Source organism: Phyllostomus hastatus, unplaced genomic scaffold (genome assembly GCF_019186645.2).
Source record: "Phyllostomus hastatus isolate PE091 unplaced genomic scaffold, TTU_PhHast_1.1 phas_contig_58, whole genome shotgun sequence".
NCBI classification, from domain to species: Eukaryota; Metazoa; Chordata; class Mammalia; order Chiroptera; family Phyllostomidae; genus Phyllostomus; species Phyllostomus hastatus.
Window position 1 is genome coordinate 23,905,897 of NW_025333916.1, and position 18,946 is coordinate 23,924,842.

At 36.2% G+C, this 18,946-nt stretch overlaps 2 protein-coding genes across 5 annotated transcripts in view; both read right to left on the bottom strand.

Moving 5' to 3' along the window:
• Nucleotides 1-1,572, bottom strand: part of MCCC2 (methylcrotonyl-CoA carboxylase subunit 2) — a 55,279-nt gene extending 53,707 nt beyond the window's left edge. Inside the window, exon 1 of the mRNA XM_045847973.1 lies at nucleotides 1,287-1,572. Within this exon, the coding sequence (XP_045703929.1) occupies nucleotides 1,287-1,415 (129 nt within the window). The 5' untranslated portion in view covers nucleotides 1,416-1,572. The remainder of the gene's footprint in view (nucleotides 1-1,286) is intronic.
• Nucleotides 1,573-4,250: 2,678 nt separating this feature from the next.
• BDP1 (B double prime 1, subunit of RNA polymerase III transcription initiation factor IIIB) overlaps nucleotides 4,251-18,946 on the bottom strand; it is a 99,294-nt gene continuing 84,598 nt past the window's right edge. For all 4 annotated transcript variants that reach the window (XM_045847795.1, XM_045847794.1, XM_045847796.1 and 1 more), the window contains 4 exons: nucleotides 16,356-16,395; nucleotides 15,502-15,769; nucleotides 13,791-14,037; nucleotides 4,251-6,904 (listed from right to left, as the gene is read on the bottom strand). In XM_045847795.1, coding sequence (XP_045703751.1) covers nucleotides 6,773-6,904; nucleotides 13,791-14,037; nucleotides 15,502-15,769; nucleotides 16,356-16,395 — 687 coding nt within the window. In that variant the 3' untranslated portion in view covers nucleotides 4,251-6,772. The remainder of the gene's footprint in view (nucleotides 6,905-13,790; nucleotides 14,038-15,501; nucleotides 15,770-16,355; nucleotides 16,396-18,946) is intronic.

The following is an 18,946-nucleotide window of genomic DNA, read 5'->3' on the forward strand; positions in this document are numbered from 1 at the left end:
CCACAATGCTGCCACACTGACGATTCTACCATGTCCATGGGATCATGTCACTTCTCTACTTCAGTATCTTAGCACACAGCCTATGAAATGAATCTAAACGTGTCTTCTGCATGCAAGGCCTCATTTTAGTCTTCTGCCCCCTGAATTCCACACCCTAGCCATGACTGCAAGTCCTCACACTCACACATTTTCACAACTTTGTACCCAGGTTCTAGGAACTCCCTTAGTTTCTACAGCCTGGCCTCACATCCTCTACTCTGAGCCTGGCCAGCTCTTCCCCACCGTCTACATCCAACGCTCGTTCTTTCCTATATTCAGCTTTTTGGAACCACCTTTTCAAGCTTCAGACACCACTTACCATAATGCATTCCAGTTACCTCCTTTCTTGTCCATCTCCCCCACAAAATTATGATTCCACCCCCACACATCTGTACCAAAAACCTAAAATTGTGCCGAGACCACAGTAACCACTTAATGTTTCTGAATTAAACATCCTCTCCTGACCCCAGGAAACCTAAACACGTTGGGAAGCCTCTCATTGAATACTGTTTGTTTCAGCCTGCTGGTTTTATTTCAGTTTCCTTGTTTTCTTTAAAGTGTCTTCGCTGAAAGTTATCTGCACAACTTAAACGTTATATGTGTAAGCTCTGAAACCACGGGACAGACTTAAATTTTCCAGCTCTGAGATTTTAGAAGCTGCAAGTTGTTTTTTTGACCTTGTAATAGCTCCCAGTTCCAAGGAAAGCCATTCAGAGATAAGATGGGATGGGATGGGATATTTTCTATTAACATGACCAACTATTTTAACTAACGTCTGAGAAACACAACTCCGAAGGTGAGGCGTCCTAGGCCAGCGGTTCCCAAACCTGGATGCCGCCACGCCCCCAGAACTTCATTAACCATGTAAACACCAGGACCCCACCCGAGACCCAAAAGGTCCAGGGTGAGGCTTAAAACAGCTGTACATATTCAACAGGCTCCCAAGTGACAATGTTAAGCCAGGGTTTGAGAAACAGTGATTTCAAAGATACAAAAAAGGGTGACAATGCTCAAACTAAACTAAAATGTATTTGATTTGGATTTTTTTTTCAATCTTCAAGGCCTCTTAGTGCGTCCCAGAACCATGACTGAGGCTCCAGGGGGGGAAAAACAGCAGCGGTTAAAGTGTATCCACCTGCTTCCCAGGCCGGCCAGCACCTAGTTCCTCAGGCCCGGCACTGGCAGACGGGTCGAAGAGGAAATCACAGACTCCGCCCAGGGGCTCCCAGGCCGGTCACCTAGCCTACCTGGTAGACGGCTGAGCTCGAGTCTGGCTGGGTGCCTAGCGCGGCCACCGAGTCCCCGTGATAGGCGCGCAGCCCTGGGACACCAGCGCGTGCGCACCGCCACGGGGCTAACCTCAGGGCGGCCCACATGGCAGCAAGCTAAGAGCGAAGGAGGCACACGAGAGAGCTGCGGACCCAGAACCGGTGCTGTTTCTTCTCCCTTCCCCACTTCGCCTCACGGCTCCACTCAGGTTCTTGCAGCCCCAAAAAGCCCCAACCAACCCGGAGTCTCAGACCAGCCCTGGCACGTGCCTAGGCACGACGCCCGCGATTGGTAGGCACTACGCACCACGCCCCTCCAAACATCCAATAAGGGGTAGAAGAGCAGCCCAGCGAGACACTGTCTTATCGCGAGCCCAGGAGCACTGGGAGTCCAGGGGCGGAGCGATCCTTTCCGACGCGGTCCGCTTTTTCCGGCGCTGTTACTCATCTGTTGTTACATTCGTTGGACTTGGACTCAGTTTATTTTGTATTGTGTTTTACTCATCCTCTACTAAGAAAAAGGGCGTTTCAAGGCTTGAAAAAGCTTATTTTTCTATGTAAGCTGGAAACAGAACAGACATTAAGCTGCCCTAAGAAAACTATTTAGAGGATACATTTTTTTCCTTCAGCAAAAAATTTCAATGACTTCTGTGTCAGGTGCTCTTCTGGCAGTGGGGATACAGTGCAGAACAAAGTGCTGTCTTTTAAAATGTGGGAAGATCATAAACAAGTAAGCAAAAATAAAAATTCTACTAGTGATAAATTGCTACTTGAATGTACTATTGGGTTGGCCAAAAAATGTTTTTTTTTTTCTGTAAGATGGCTCTAGTAGCGTTTACTTGTCTTTAACTTCATTCAAAACAATTTTGTTGGATTGTATTGTGACAGCTTTCATGTCCGTGTGCATTTTAAAAAACTGATCAAAATTGGTGAATGTTCGTATAGCCATTTTAATATTGAAGGTGGGAGAAAATAAGCAATATTTTCAGTATATTATGTTTTATTACTTCAAGAAAGGTAAAAACGCAACTGAAATGCAAAAAAAGATTTGTGCAGTGTATGGAGGAGGTTCTGTGACTGAACATGTCAAAAGTGGTTTGCAAAGTTTCGTGCTGGAGATTTCTCACTGGATGATGCTCCACATTGGGTTAAACTAGTTGAAGTTGATTGCAATCAAATGGAGACATCAATTGAGAACAATATTATACTGTGAGAGCTGACATACTCAAAATATCCAAATCAATAAAGTTATTGGTGAAAGTGAAAAATGTCTTTTACTTTATGGAAAAAACTATCAGACTGATGTTTTTGCCAACCCAATACAATTTAATGTACTTTTAAAACTTTGGCCCTGGCTGGCGTAGCTCAGTGGATTCAGCACAGGCTGCAAACCAAAGCATCGCAGGTTCGATTCCCAGTCAGGGCACATGCCTGGGTTGCAGGCCACGGCCCCCAGCAACCACGCATTGATGTTTCTCTCTCTCTTTCTCCCTCCCTTCCCTCTCTAAAAATAAATAAATAAAATCTTACAAAAAAAAAAAAACTTCGCCTATAATGAATCTGGGCTTCCTCACAATCCCTGGCCCACTGCACAATGAAGAAAATATTACCTAATCCAGTTAAGTCTTTGATATAATTTTTGCATACAATGTTAGATAAGTGTTATTCTTTGTATTGGATATCGAATTTCTGTAACACCATTGTTGAAATAACTGTCATTTCCACCCATTGAATAGTCTTGGCTCTCCTGTCAAAAATCATTTGACCCTACTGTTATATTCTATTGCATTGGCCTATGTGTCTGTCTTTATGCTAGTACCACACAGTTGTGATTACTGTAGATATGTAGTAAGTTTTTAAATAAGTGTGAGTGTTCCTGTTTTGTTCTTTTTTGCTTTTTCTTCTCTTAGGGGTCCCTTGAGATTCCATATTAATGTTAGATCAGTTTTTCTACTTTGGCAGAAAATATCAGGATTTTGATAATAATTGCATTAAATCTATTGATTGCATTGGGTAGTACTGACATCTTAACAATCTTGCCTTCTAATCTGTGAATAAGGGATGTGTTTCCATTTATTTATGTCTTGATTTCTTTCAGCAATGTTTTGTGGTTTTCATTGTGCAAGGCTTTCACTTCTGTAGTTAATTCCTATTTTATTCGTTTTGTATTTTACTCTTTTAGAATGCTGTTATAGATGGAATTGTTTTTGAGATTTTCTTATCAGCTTGTTATTAGTGTATAGAAATGCAACTGATTTTTGTGTGTTGACTTTCTATCTTGCTACTTTACTGAATTCATTTATTAGTTCTAACAGATCTTTTTGTGGGGAATCTTTAGGGTTTTCTACATGTATCATCTGTGAAAAGATAATTTTACTTCTTTTCCAATTTTGATGCCATTTATTTCTTATTTTGCATAATTGCTCTGCCTACAACTTCCAGTACTACGTTGAACAGAAATAGCAAAAGTGGACATTTTTACCTTGTTCCTGATGAACATTTCCCAAAAGGGAAGGAAATGAGTTTCATATTTAAAAAGCCCATGAACTGCCCAACAGCATGAACGTGGGAACAGGAAATGGGCAGGCTTACACCAAGGCTCATTATTGTGCAGAATACCAGGATGGAAAAATATGTAAATAGGCAAGCCACAAACTTAAACATTAAGAAATGAAACACTGCTTATTTTGGTTAACATTAATACTATGTATCATGGATTATAAATAATCTCAAAATGATTTAAAGTATACTGTAGGATATGCTATTTTATATAAAGACTTGAGGATCCTCAGATTTTGGTACCCACAGTGGGGTCCTAGAAACAATCCCCACTAATACCAAGGGATGACTGTACTGTATTTTCATGGAAGGAAGAAAGTAAGTATAAGCTTACGTGAAAAACTACTTGTTTTAGTTAACATTAAGAAAAGGACACAATAAAAATAGTATAAAATAACATTTATTTACATAATTTATATCTGTAGAACATAACTGCTTTCTTTAAAACAAGAAAATTTACAAGTGACATATTGCTTTTTTCTCAAAGACTTCTTCAAGCAAGATAGTATGTATACATTGTCACTTCTATTTCAAATAATATAGTGGTAAACAGTGGATATTCGTATTTTTATCTGTGCCTCAAACATTTACCAACAAATTAGGCTCTTAAACTGTAATGTTAACCATTTGCTAAGATGTAAGTGTTCAGGAGGAAAGTCAAGAAAAAAATAAAGGCTTTTAATTATATCTCCTTTAAGATTCATAAAATACAAATTTTTCCCAACATCATCTTTACATGAATAGATTAAATACAGGTGTGAACAAGTCCTTCCACCTAAAAAGGTAAATAAATACACTGATTAAGTTTCTCTTTCTCCAAGATTAGTTTTAAAGATATAATAGTAGGATAATTTGGCTGGGTGACTTCTCTAATAAAATAAATGCCCCAAAAATAAAATTATTTATACAGTAAAAAGTTACAACTCTCATAAAATTAATTCACTGTAGGTGCACAAGAGACCAACATTAACAAAGTTAAAACATAAATATTATACAAGAGATAAAATAATAGTTTAATTGTGGCAACCTAACACCCAAATCAACATTAATCAAATGAAAGAAACCTTTTCAGAATGAGTTGTTTAAAAATTTATAAAAACAGGGCATTAAAATAGCAATGTGATTTACTAGCATGATTCTTGTGAGCACATGAAATAAATAAATGCATGCCTATAGAGAATTTCCACTCAGATTTATAGATCCTCCTTTATGGCAAAAAAAAAAGTTAAATTTCACTAAAAGAAAATGAAGAACAAATGCTCCAATATCAATTCTTTTAATAAATTAGAATTACTGTTGTACTTCCTCCTGAGCCATATCCTCTTTTACTAATGAACCTGAAAATTGTCCACTATTTTTTTCAATATACAAACACAATGATCTAGACATTAAAAATATCTTCCCTTTGAAATACTGATCATTCCATAATGCAATCAATAGTTTTGTTAGGCACAACTACAATTTCAATGACAAATATCTCATAGATAAAGACATCAGCACCTTAAGGTAAGAAATTTACTGTCTCACGTAGAGGGTCGAACTAAAAGCACAAGCCAGCCACATCCATCATTTAAGTATTGTCTGTGGCTGTTATCAACTGAAATGGCAGAACTGAGTAGTTGCCACAGAGGTCATCTGGCCCATAAACTGAAAAATATTTTGCAAAAAGTGTTTCTAACTCCCAACTTAATGTAGTAATATTATCAACTGAGGATAAATCTGCTCTTTGAGAAGTTTAATTTGAACCACACCAAAGATTTGCTTGGGTGAGTAACACATTACATATGTAAATTACAAAAGCAAAAACATCTAAAATTCATAATCACTGAATTAATAGTCTTATTGTTACTTTATTTTCTCTTTTTAATATCATAATTATGTTCTGTACTTAAAAGCCTAAATGTTCCTTAAGCAGAATTTGATGGGGGGAGGAAACTATCAAGAAACTGATTTTTAAAAGAAGGAGTGTGTGTGTGTGTGTGTGTGTGTGTAATGGAGACTGGTTTTGTATGAAAAGTTGCCTCATCAATGAAGGTAAGGGTTTTTTTCCCCATACAAATCCTGAGATTATCCAAGAAATAAGAAAAAAACAAAATATTCACAGTACAAAGTCAATATACTAAATCTATGAGAAAAATGTATTCAAGACATATACACTATCCAAATACTTTGTTATATCACTTTCAACAGCTTAAAATTAAAGAGGGAAAGGAGACAAACAAAAGTGTCATTGCCTTCTTTACCCATATTCTGAGGGGTGAAAATAATTAAAACTGAATATTCTTTTAAATAAAAAATTTAAAAATAAATAAGCTTTTTGATGTTTCATCTTTATAAATAAATTTAAATACTAGTTCTTCAATTAGGACTAATGTTAACATGAATTAGAAAAATACATATTTCTCAAATAGCTGATAATAGAAAAGTTTTTAAACAATTTACTTTCATATGCTTAGAGGCAAGTGAAACACCTTAATCACCCAAAGAAAAATCCAAACAAACAAAAGAAAAGAAAAGCCTTCACAAAGGTAGTCTGCTAAATGTTAAATACAATCCACCTCCAAATATGTAAGCACTGTGATTTATACAGAGACATTTATCAACTCACAACATTCCAGAATGTCCATGTGTTTTCAGTACAGGAAGAGTCAAAATGTAAACAAGAGTTGCTATTTCTGAGAAAGCAATCTTAAATACTTGGTATTTCCAAAATGCTGAATTAATCAGAATGAAAGGAACCTCAGCAATGTGTTCCACTGATCATATAAAAAACTTCAAATCAAGCTCATTAAATAGTCAAAATCAATATAAAGAAAAACAGACATGATGTTTTTTTCTAAATACAGTTCTGTTGATATAATTGACTCTGGAAATTCTAGACTCAAAGAAAAACAACAACAAAACTTTCATTCTATTTCATCCACTTCAATAAAGATATCATTAAAGAAATACTCAGAGACTGTGGATGGCTCTTCTCCAAGTGCCTGGTTTTGGACACTTTTACATTCTTCTTTTGGTAAGGAACCATCACCAGAAACCTAAAAAAGGTAATAAAAAATAAGTAGGCAATATAACATTTATTATTGGTAGTGGTAGTCTAAATTGATATGTTTGAAAAGCCATATAGGATAAATATTAAGAGCTTTAAATATGTGCATACTTACTTCTGTGGTATTATATTAAGGAAATAGTCCTAAACATAGTTTTATGAATAAGATAATCTTTGTAGCATTAGTTATAAAAAAACTGGAATCAACAAATAGACAACACCAGACATGATTAGCTTAATTATAGTGTATCCCTGATCCATTACATCACCCTAATTTCCATGAAAAAAATTTAACATAATAGAAAAAATATCATTATTTAGTGTATAATGAAAACATTTTAATAACCATTTTAAAAATAGACCCCTGAAACATAACAGTACCCAATGGAATCCCCAGAAATAAAAGCAATCCTATCAAAAGTTACTATGCCTGTAATTCTGTAAGAAATTAAGATAGCATAGTATTGGCACAGAAACAGACATGTATATCAATTAAATAGAAGACCAGAAATATCCCCAACACATATATGGAAATATAGTATCTGATACAAATAATGCTTCCAAAAAGAAAATGAGAAAAGACGGATTATTCAATAAATGATGGTGGACAACTGTATAACCATCTCAGAATTAAACATGTTAGGCCTATAACTCACCAAAATAAATTCTACCTGGATCAAAAGATTTAAATGTGAAAACATTTTTTTTTAAATCTACTATAAAATACCATGGGAAAACTTTTAGAATCCTGGAGTGAGGGGGAGGGGATGTCTTTTTAAATGACAGGATATCAGAAGCCATAAATTATTGAGAAATTCATCTATGTAAAAATAAAAAATGTCTGAAAATGTCTGCATGGAAAAAGCCACCATACGCAAAATCAAAAAATAAATGACATATAGGGATAAAAAGTACCTGCAACCTATATTACAAAGGGTTTTACTTAATACAATAAGAACATCTACCTATCAGTATAAAAAAGACTGTTAACCCAACCCTGTAAAGTCAAATGGTATGAACAGATGGTTCACAGAAAAAGCATAAATGAACCCTGGCTGATGTGGCTCAGTGGATTGAGTGCCAGCCTGCAAACTAAGTCACAGGTTCAATTCCTGGTGAGGACATGTGCCTGGGTTGCAGGCTGGGCCCCCAGGTGAGGGTGTGTGAAAGGCAACAGATCCATCTCACACGTTTCTCTCCCTCTTTAAAAAAAAAAAAAAGAAAAATCATAAATGATTCAAATGCAGGATGTTCAATGTTCAACCTCACTCACACACGCTCATTAAATCCAGGAAGAATGATAAAAGTAAAAAAAAAAAAAGTACTAATATGTTCATATGAGGAAAAGGCTCTCTCATTTATTGCTGATAAGAACAGAAACTAAGCCCTCGCTGGATAGCTCAGTTGGAGTCATCCTCATATACAAAGGTTGTGGGTTCAATCCCCAATCAGGGCACATTCAAGCATCAACCAATGAATGCATCTATAAGTGGAACAACAAATAATATTTCAATAAAGTTAAAAATCAGGCCTTCCAGCCAAGATGGAGGTATAGGTAGGTACACTTTGCCTACTCACACAACCAAAACAAGGACAACAAATTTTAAAACAAAAAACAACCAGAAGTACCAGAAAATCAAACTGTAAGGAAGTCCAACAACCAAGGAGTTAAAGAAAAAAATACTCATCCAGACCAGTAGAAGGAGCTGAAATGGGCAGCCAGGACAGAGAGGACATGTAGCAAGGCAGCAGCTGGAAGACTGGGTGGGCAAGGAGGCAGCTGGTAGACCTACACTCGCATGCAGATAAACTGGGAGGAACAACTGGGGAGCAAGACAGACCCTGCAACCCAGGGTGCCAGTGCAGGGAAATAAAGTCTCAAAACCTCTGAATGTAAAAATGTGGGAATTGTGGCAGCAGGAGAAACTTCCAGCCTCACAGGAGAGTTCATTGGAAAGATCCACAGGATCCTAGGACATACACAAAGCCTGCCCCGCCCCCAGGGAATCAGCACCAGAAGGGCCCAATTTGCGTGTGTGTATCGGAGGAAGTGAGTAAAAGCCACCAAGAGCTAAACAAGTGGCACCGTTCCCTCTGGGACCCCATCCCCACATACAGCACCACAATGCAGTGACGTGGGTTGCCCTGCGCTGGCAGATACCCAAGACTCCACCCCTTACTGTGCGATGAGACAAAAAAATACGGCCCAAATGAAAGAACAAATCATAGCTCCAAAAACAGAACTAAGTGATGAAGAGATAACCAACCTATCAGATGCAGAGTTCAAAACACTGGTAATCAGGATCCTCACAGAAATGGTTGAGTATGGTTGCAAAATAAAGGAAGAAGTGATGGCAATGCAAAGTAAAACAAAGGAAAATATACAGGGAACCAACAGTGATGGGAAGGAAACTGGGACTCAAATCAACGGTTTGGACCAGAAGGAAGAAATAAACATTCAACCAGAACAGAATGAAAAAAGAAGATGAGGAGTGACTTAGGAACTCTGGGACAAAATTTAAATGTTCCAACACCTGAATCATAAGAGTGCAAGAAGGAGAAGAGGAAGAGCAAGACATTGAAAACTCATTTGAAAAAATAATGAGGTAGAACTTCCCCAATCTGGCAAAGGAAATAGACTTCCAGGAAGTCTAGGAAGCTTAGAGAATCCCAAAGAAGTTGGACCCAAGGAAGCACACACCAAGGCACATCATAATTACATCACCCAAGATTCAAGAGAAGGAGAGAATCTTAAAAGCAGCAAGAGAAAGGAGACAGTTACCTACGAAGGAGTTCCCATCAGACTGTCAGCTGATTTCTCAAAAGAAACCTTGCAGGGAAGAAGGGGATGGAAAGAAGTATCCCAAGTCATGAAAAGCAAAGACCTACATCCAAGATTACTCTCTTCAGCAAATCTATCATTTAGAATGGAAGGGTAGATAAAGCGCTTCCCAGATAAGGTCAAGTTAAAGGAGTTCATCATCACCAAGCCTTTATTATATGAAATGTTAAAGAGACTTATCCAAGAAAAAGATTAAAACTGTGAACAGTAAAATGACAACAAATTCCCAATTCTCAACAACTGAACCTTAAAAAAAAAAAAAAGTAAGCAAACAACCTGAGGAACAGAATCACAGAAATGGAGATCACATGGAGGGTTATCAGTGGGGATAGGGATGGGGGAGAATGGGGGAAAAGGTACAGGGTATAAGAAACATAATTGGTAGGTACTAAATAGACAGGGGCAGATTAAGAATAGTAAAGGAAATGGAGAAGCCAAAGAACTTACATGTATGACCGATGGACATGAACCAAAGGGGAGAATGTTTGTGGGAGGGAGGATGCAAGGCAGAAAGGAATAAAGGGGAGAAAAACAATAGGACAGCTATAATAGCATAATCAATAAAATATACTTTAAAAAATAAAATCAATCAAAAATAATAAAATAGCAATTTGTAAATAACATTTAGTTTAGATTCTTGCCTCTAACTACATATCAAATATACCTCACATTATATACCAAAGTCAATAACCATGACTAGAATTAATTTTAAAACTGAAAATTTTATATGTCTGGATAAAAATTCCAAATCATAAAAGCAATTTAAGAAACTGCAAAGAAAAAAGTAATGGATTTGACTAAACATTTAAAACTTATGTATATTTAAAAAAACATTAAATCTTAAAAGTAAATAAACTTGGAAAAAAACAGCAAACAGCTGGAAGGTACATAGCATTTTACACACAAAAATCTCTCACACAAGATGGCAACGTAGGTAAATATGGCTCACCTCCTCACACAACCACATCAAAATTACAACTAAAATATAGAACCACCATCACTCAGAACAGCCAGAAATCGAGCTAAGTAGAAGTCCTACAAATATAAAATTAAAAAAGAAATCTCCTTGAGGATGGACTGAGATGCCGAATGGGCTGGTCACACATCCGTGTGTGGCAGATAAAAACTGAGAGGGGCATCTCAGGTGCAAGGGGTCCAAACCCCACACCAGGCCCCCCAGTCCAGAGTTCCAGTGCCAGGAAGGTAAGTTCCCAAAGCTTCTGGCTATAAAACCAGTGGGGACTGAAGCTGGGTAGGAGAGAAACTGCTAGAGTCCCACCCAGACAGTTCTTCTTAAAAAGCCTGCACACTCAAACTCACTCCCTCTGAGCTCCAGTACCAGTGGGTAAAAGACTGAAAGGTACCACAGACATATGGAGACGAACTGAATTATGTTGGGTGGCACCAAAGAGAACACAGGCAGTGACTGACCTTGACCTTGGATGTGCCAAAGGCAACCAAGGCTCAACTACAATAGGAAGGTATACATAGCCCACATGGTGGGTGGACCTTGAGTACCCAATGTGGGTACTAGGGGAGGCTGTGCCAATGAACCCTAAGGACGACTACCACATTAGGCCACTCTATCAAGCCTGGAAGATGTAGCAGCTCTACCTTATGCACAAAAACAAACACAGGGAGGCTGCCAAAATTAGGAGACAAAGAAACATGGCCCAAATGAGAACAGAATAAAACTTCAGAAAAAGAGCTACACAAAATAGAGACAATCTACTACATGCAGAGTTCAAAATAACAGCTATAAGGGTGTTTGATGAACTTAGTGAGGACCTCAACAGCATAAAAAAGATCCAGTCAGAAATGAAGGTTACTCTAATTGAAATAAAGAACAATTTACAGGAAAACAACAGCAGGCAAAAATCAAATCAGCAATTTTGAATATAAGGAAGCAAAAAATAATCAAAATAGCAAGAAGAAAAAAGAATTTTTTAAAAATATGAAGATAGTGTTAAGAAGTCTCTGGGACAACTTCAAGCATTCCAACATTAATATCATGGGGGTTCCAGAAGAAGAAGAAAGCAAGCAAGAAATAGAAAACCTATTTGAAAAGATAGTGGCAGAAAACTTCCCTAATTTGGTGAAGGAAATAGAAATACAAGTCCAGGAAGTATGAGAGTCCCAAACAAGATAAACCCAAAGAGGCCTACACCAAGACACATCATAATTAAAATGCCAAAGGATAAAGACAAAGATGATCTTAAAAGTAGCAAGAGAAAAGCAGTCAGTCACCTATGGGGAGTTCCCATAGTCAGCTGATTTCTCTAAAGGAACTTTATGGCTAGAAGGAATTGACAAGAAATACTCAAAAAGTCATGAAAAGCAGGGACTAACAATCAAGATTACTCTACCAGGAAAGCTGTCATTTAGAACTGAAGGACAAAAAAAGAGGTTCTCAGACAAGAAAAAGCTAAAGGAGTTCATCACCACGAAGCCAGTATTATTTGAAATGTTAAAGAATCTTCTTTAAGAATAAAGAGATAAATATAAACAATAAAATGGAAATAAATATATATCTATCAACAATTGAATCTAAAAGCCAAAATAAATGAACAAGCAGAACAGAAACAGAATCATAGATACAGAGAACGTTTTGATGACTGCCAGATGGGAAGGGGTTCGGGGAAATTGGAGAAAAATGTGAAGGAATTATAAAGTACAAATTAGTATTACAGAATAGTCATGGAGATGGAAAGGACAGTATAAGGAATATAGTAGCCACAGAACATATATACATAACTCATGGACATGACCAATAGCATGGGGATTGCCTGAGGGAGTGAGGGGCAGGCTGGGTGAAGGGAGTCAAAGGGGGAAAAATTAGGACAACTGTTAATAGCATAAACAATAAAATATGGTTTAAAAAAATTGAGAATCTCCTGGCTGTTGTGGCTCAGCAGATTGAGTGCCAGCCTGCGAACCAAAGGGCTGCAGGTTCAATTCCCAGTCAGGGCACATGCCTGGGCTGCCAGCCAGGTCCCCAGTGAGGGGTGCTCAAGAGGCAACCACACATTGTCATTTCTCTCCCTCTCTTTCTCTCTTCCCCCCTCTCTGCAAATAAATAAATAAAATCTCTTAAAATTTTTTTTAATTTTACACAAATTGGTAAGAAAACACTTAGATTCCAGAAGCTATAAATTAGCAAGATAGAACAAAAAAAGAAGGCAATAAAATATATAGTAAATACATGGAAAAAAACAAGTCATTGATAACTAAAAAAATGCAAGTGAAACAAATGAAATGAAATGTCCCCCTCACCATTATGTTAAATTTAAAAAATTATTTTGAAGAGTTATTATCTGACACTGTCAAGAATGTGAATGAACTGGCACTGGAACACTGCTGGTAATTACAGCACTCTTCTCCGAAGTAATTTGGCAAGGCTAACACTCAGAAAATCTTCTCTCAGAAGACAATTCTGGGAAATAGTATAAAATATTTTTAAAAATTTAAAGATAGTTTTTACAAAAGTACTCCTTCCTTTGAGTCTCATTCGACCCAATAGAGGTCACCGGCCTTTGCTGAGATTCTAAGTCACACAATATTCTTCTGAAATCTTTGATACAGCTTCACAGATTGTTCTATCCCAGTACTTCCCATATGTACAGCTTTGGAATGCACAGAAATAAAACATGCCAATAAATTCTCATTTACTGTTCCTTGAATTCCTGTGGGTGTTAGGACATTTCTCTGAAAGCAAATAAAATGCAAGCACTGCTCTGTTTTGTTTCCACCGATCAGAAGAATCTTTGCTTTAAAGAAATAGCAATTAAGTATCTATTTATGGCTAGTTCAATGGCTCTGTACTAAACTAGCTGTAACTTCCTAATTCAACACCATATCTTCTTCCAATATAGTGGTGCGAGGGGTGGGTATGATGTGGAGGAGATGGTGCAGGATTTGCTCTGCAATAATTTCTGATATCCAAATGATATCAACAATTGTCATGTTATTCCTAGTTGAGTCTGATATCCAAGCCATTCTATATGAACAATAATAATAAGCAGATATCACATACCTGAACTGCTGAACTGCCAATATTCTCAGGCTGAGTATTATCAACACTTGGAGATGAAAGCAAATCAGAGGATTCTTGAATTTTTTTCTGGCTTTCACTGAGTGGTTTGGATCTTTTCAAATTCTTTCTTGATACAGGTATAAGAGGTTTTAGGCGTTTCTTACTATGAACCTGAGTAGGTGCATCAGACTCCAAACTATTCTTTGAACATATTAAAGATAAAAATCCCAGGGGTCTTCTACCAGGTCTAGAAATGCAAATATAAAGGTATTTTAAAAATATCCAGGAAGACATATTCTCAATACCAACTTCTTTCCATTAATCCTAAAATGGCATATATGATACTACACTAGTGGTATCAGCACATCTACTAAGTAAGTAATGAGACCACTATGCCTTGACATGTATTTGTGACAAAGGTCAATGCTTACTGTATAGCAGTACTTCTCAAGCTTAAAAGTGCATACAAATCATCTGGGGATCTTATTAAAATGAAAATTCTGACTGAATTAGTGTGGGTGGGGCCTGAGTTCTGTATTTCTAAAACACTGTCAAGTGATGCCCATGCTGCTGGTCCCAGGACCAGACTTTGAAAAGCAAGGCTCTGGAGCAGAGGTCAGCAAACTATTGCCCGTGGGCCAAATGCAGTTCACCACCTGATTCTATAAACAAGTTTCACTGGAACACATCTATGCCCATCTGTTTAAAAACCATCGCTTTTGCACTACAAATGCAGGATTAAGCAGCTGCAACAAAGACTATGGGCCACAAAGTCTAAAATATATACTGCATTATCTTTACCAAAAAATTTGCTGACCCTCAACTGGTTTGAACCCAAAACCCCATGATGCCTCCTCCCTCATTCTATATTCAGCACAACTCTTAAGACCATAAATACTGATCCTCAACTATTTTTAAAACTCTATGATGTCTCCCTCACCCTATCTGCAGCACCATACCATCTCTAAGACCAGAAAGGAGATTGCCGAGCTTTACTTTCTGTAGTTTACATTATGAAAATAATGGATTCATTAAATATGCCTTTTTAAGCTACACATGTCCTTCCCCTCCACCTTCTCTTTAATGGAGGTTAGTGTAATCCTCCCCTCTTCAACTCACCAACACCGTGTTAATAATTTTAATACTGCTGACAAGTCAGTAATTATCCATAATGCAGAAGGCTTGCTTCTAGAATATGAGGAAAATAATGTGTGAAAAGCTAGCTTTGGGCTTAAATTCAACACTCTCATAGGGAGAAAGCTGTGGTTTACCTCTTCGGTATGCCACAAGAGAGAAAAATGGACACGTAATTTGGGGCCTCAATAAAACAACACCCAGAACTGCTTCTGATGTTAGCCCTATGTCTCAGGTCATCTACATCTGCACTGGCAGCTACTGTATGACAAAATAAAGAATGATCAAAATAACCACGAAAATCTGGAAAAGAAAGTATATAACACTAAACTCGAAAGATTTTCTATCTAAAAAGTCAAAGTTTAGGCACTTAAAAGTTAAGCTCTTGTTATATGGAATGCATATTTATCTCAGTCTTACAGAAGTGTTTGACATTACTGTATTTCCTTCCCTTTACTGATAGATGGTTATTTTCTAAAACACCATCCTTAGTATTGGATTTAGTCAAATATATATGTTATATTTATCCCGAGAGAGAAATGGAGAATGAGAAACATTAGAGATTTTCTCATGATACCTGGATAATGGGGTTTTTGAAGATGGTGTGATGCCATCCACTTGTTCAGACTTAGAGGCTGTACAAATTCTTTCTTCCTTATCAGACACAATCATCTTATCCTGAGGTAACTGAGGTGTATTCTTTTCTATATGTGTATCCATTATTTTATCAAGAGGTCTAGATCCTATACTCTGAAAAGCTGGTTCAAGTTTCTCTTTCTGAGGTTCTGGAGTTATGTGTGTGCTTTCTGAAGTAGGAAAGATATCTTGTCCCTTGTAAGACTTCCCTAAAAAAAAAAAACAAATGGTAAGAACACATATTAAAATTAATATACCCAATTGAACTGCAAAATTTGAAGGAAAAAAAAACCATGATATTCTATTATAAGCATGCCCTAATAAGAGTAAGCTGAATTATAGATTAGTGGAGTTACCTGGACGCTTAAGAATAATATAACTAGTTAAAAGCTGAAGTAACAGCTTCTATATTCAGATTCATAATAGTCATACCAATATATTTTCACCTAGAAAGTATTTCTCCACAAGTATTTCTTGTACTAACAAATGATCACTTTCTAATCTGAAGGTACAGCTAAGGACCTATGAAAACTCCTTTATACCCAGGTTTCTAATTTCTAAAATGCAGTTGTTACCCTTTTTCAGGAATCCTATAGATACATAATTTTCTATTAATTATAAGAAGAAAGAATTTTATGGCTACCAAAGTGACAAATCAAAAATCTTAGCAAGGAAGAAAAACTTCTAATAATAAGTGAGCAAGACTCTGCTTAATCCTAAATTTGAACAAGATACATCAAAAATAATCAGGGGTTCTTAGGAAAATGTAATTGCAATAAAATTTATCTCACTCACCTGTTTCCTCAAAAACATTTATTAATTCCTTTGAATATACCTGTTTTAAGAAAATTTACAAAAAAAATTAAAAATCCAATTATCAATTGAAATTAAACTTTATTTCTTTCTTTTTTAAGTAAAGAAAACATGTATCTCCCAGAAAGCTCTAGAGCCAGGCATGCCTTTTGGGAATTCTACCAAATATTTATTGAAAAGACATTTTTACTGTTATTTAAATTGTTCCAGAACACAATAAAAGAGGGAAAGATTCCAAATACCTTTTATAAATCAAGTATAATATTGATACCAACTAACTCTTTTCACATTGGTACAAAAATATTGAATGAAATATTACACATAATTCAGCAGTATATCAAAAGATCAATAACACATCACAATCAATTGGAGTCTGTTTCAGGAATGCAAAGATGATTCAATATTATGAAATCTATTGATATAATTCAACAGATATGAAAACAAAATGATATAGCTTTTTTTTGCAGGAAGTGTCCAATAACATTCTATTTAAAAAAAACTTGAAATTCAGTAAACAGACTTTTTAAAAAGATTTTACTTCTATTTAGAGAAAGGGAAAGGGAGAAAGAGAGGGAGAGAAACACTGATTAGTTGCCTCTCGTACGCCCCTAACCTGGGACCTGGTTGGCAACCCAGGCATGTGCCCTGACTGGGCAACTGAACCAGCGACATAAAGGTTTTCATTACAACGCCCAACCCACTGAGCCACACAGGTCAGGGTGAACAGAGAGACATTTTCTTCCTTTTTTATTTATTTTTATTTTTTTATTATTTACTTATTTTTAAAGAGAGGAGAAGGGGAGGAGAAAGAAAGGAAGAGAAACATCAATGTGTGGTTGCTTCTCACGCGTCCCATACTGGGGACGTGGCCCGCAACCAGGTATGTGTCCCAGACTGGGAATCAAACCAGTGACCCTTTGGTTTGCAGGCCAGCAATGAATCCACTAAGCCACACCAGCCAGGGCAAGAGGCATTTTCTTAAAACTGTAAAATGCAACTACGGCAAACCAAAAGCCAGTAGCATCCCACTTCTTAAACACTGTAAGTATTTCCATTAAAATCAGGATTTTTTTAGAAGTCTAATATCAAAAATATTTTCTGAGTTATATTAGTCAATAGAATAAAAAAGAGAAAGGAATTAAAGGTATAAAAAGTAGAAGAGAATTAAAGTTATATTTGCATATGATTGTTTACTTAGACAACCCAAGAGAATCAACACAAAAATTACTGCTCACAATGAGGGGAATTCAGTAAGCTCTCTAGGTAGACAAGAACTCAATGATTATAGCAAAAATAAATAAATAGATAGATAGATAAAATAAATTAATTAATTAAAATAAAATAAAATAAATTTTTTAGGAAAACCTATGTACCAGATTTATGTGAAGAAGAGTTTCCAGTATCACTGAGACATACCAAGTTTTGGGATGGGAGCATTCAATATCACAATTATGACATCAATTTTCTCTAGGTTAATTTGTCAAGTAATTATGATTCTAATACAAGTACCAATAGGATTTTTTTAAAGTTCTGAACAAGCTAATTCCAAAATTGATATGAACTTTAGAACAAGTAAGCAACTAGGAGAAACTTGAAAAGAGAAGAATATTTGTATGGGCTGTAGCGGGTAGGGGGTGAGGAGACTATCCCTTTTAGATATTTAAGCACTTAAAGCTACAATAATTAAAACAGTGTGATACTGGCCCTGGCTGGGTGGCTAAGTTGGTTAAACCACGATCATGATATGCCAAGCTGGTGGGTTTGATCTCCAGTCAGGGCACATACAAGAAGCAACCAATAAATGCATGAATAATTGAAACAACAAATTAATATTTCTCTTTCTCTCTCCCCATCCTCACCTCTCTAAAATCAATGAATTTTAAAAAAATTTTTAAAAAGGCAGGATGATACCGGCCCCAGAACACATAGGTGAATCAATACAGAAGAAAAAAAGCTCAAGATTATACCCAAATACAAATGGGAATTTAATATCCGATAAAAGTGTAATTTTAAATAAGTGGAGAAAAAATTAATTATTCAATAAATAGTGCTGGAACAACTACATAGGAATCTGGGGAAAATTAAGTTGTTTCCACTCTTGCTATCACCAAAATAAATTCTAAACAAATCAATAATGTTAACTAAAAGAATTTATATTAAATCTCAAGATAGATTTTCAACATATAACATAAACACCAGGACCCATTACATACAAAGACTGATAAATTTGATCAATTTGTGTTCAAAAACAAAAAATGTTCATATGTCTATCTCAAGCAGTATTTGTGCATTATAGAATTCAAAATTATAAGTTTCACTTTTATCAGCAATTTTATTGTTAAAATGTGAAAACAAGGTTTAGAAAATAAAAATAACAAATTAGCCTAGACATGATACTTTTCATCAATGTACATCTATCATTTTTTAAAGGGCATATTAAAAACCAAAGACTTAGTTTTGCATATAGTAATGTTCTATGAGCTTTTTTCCATTTCATTAAATATATTTTTAAAACCAAACAAAACAACAGAATGTCTGCATGGAATGCTAATTGTTGAAACTGGGTGACTAGT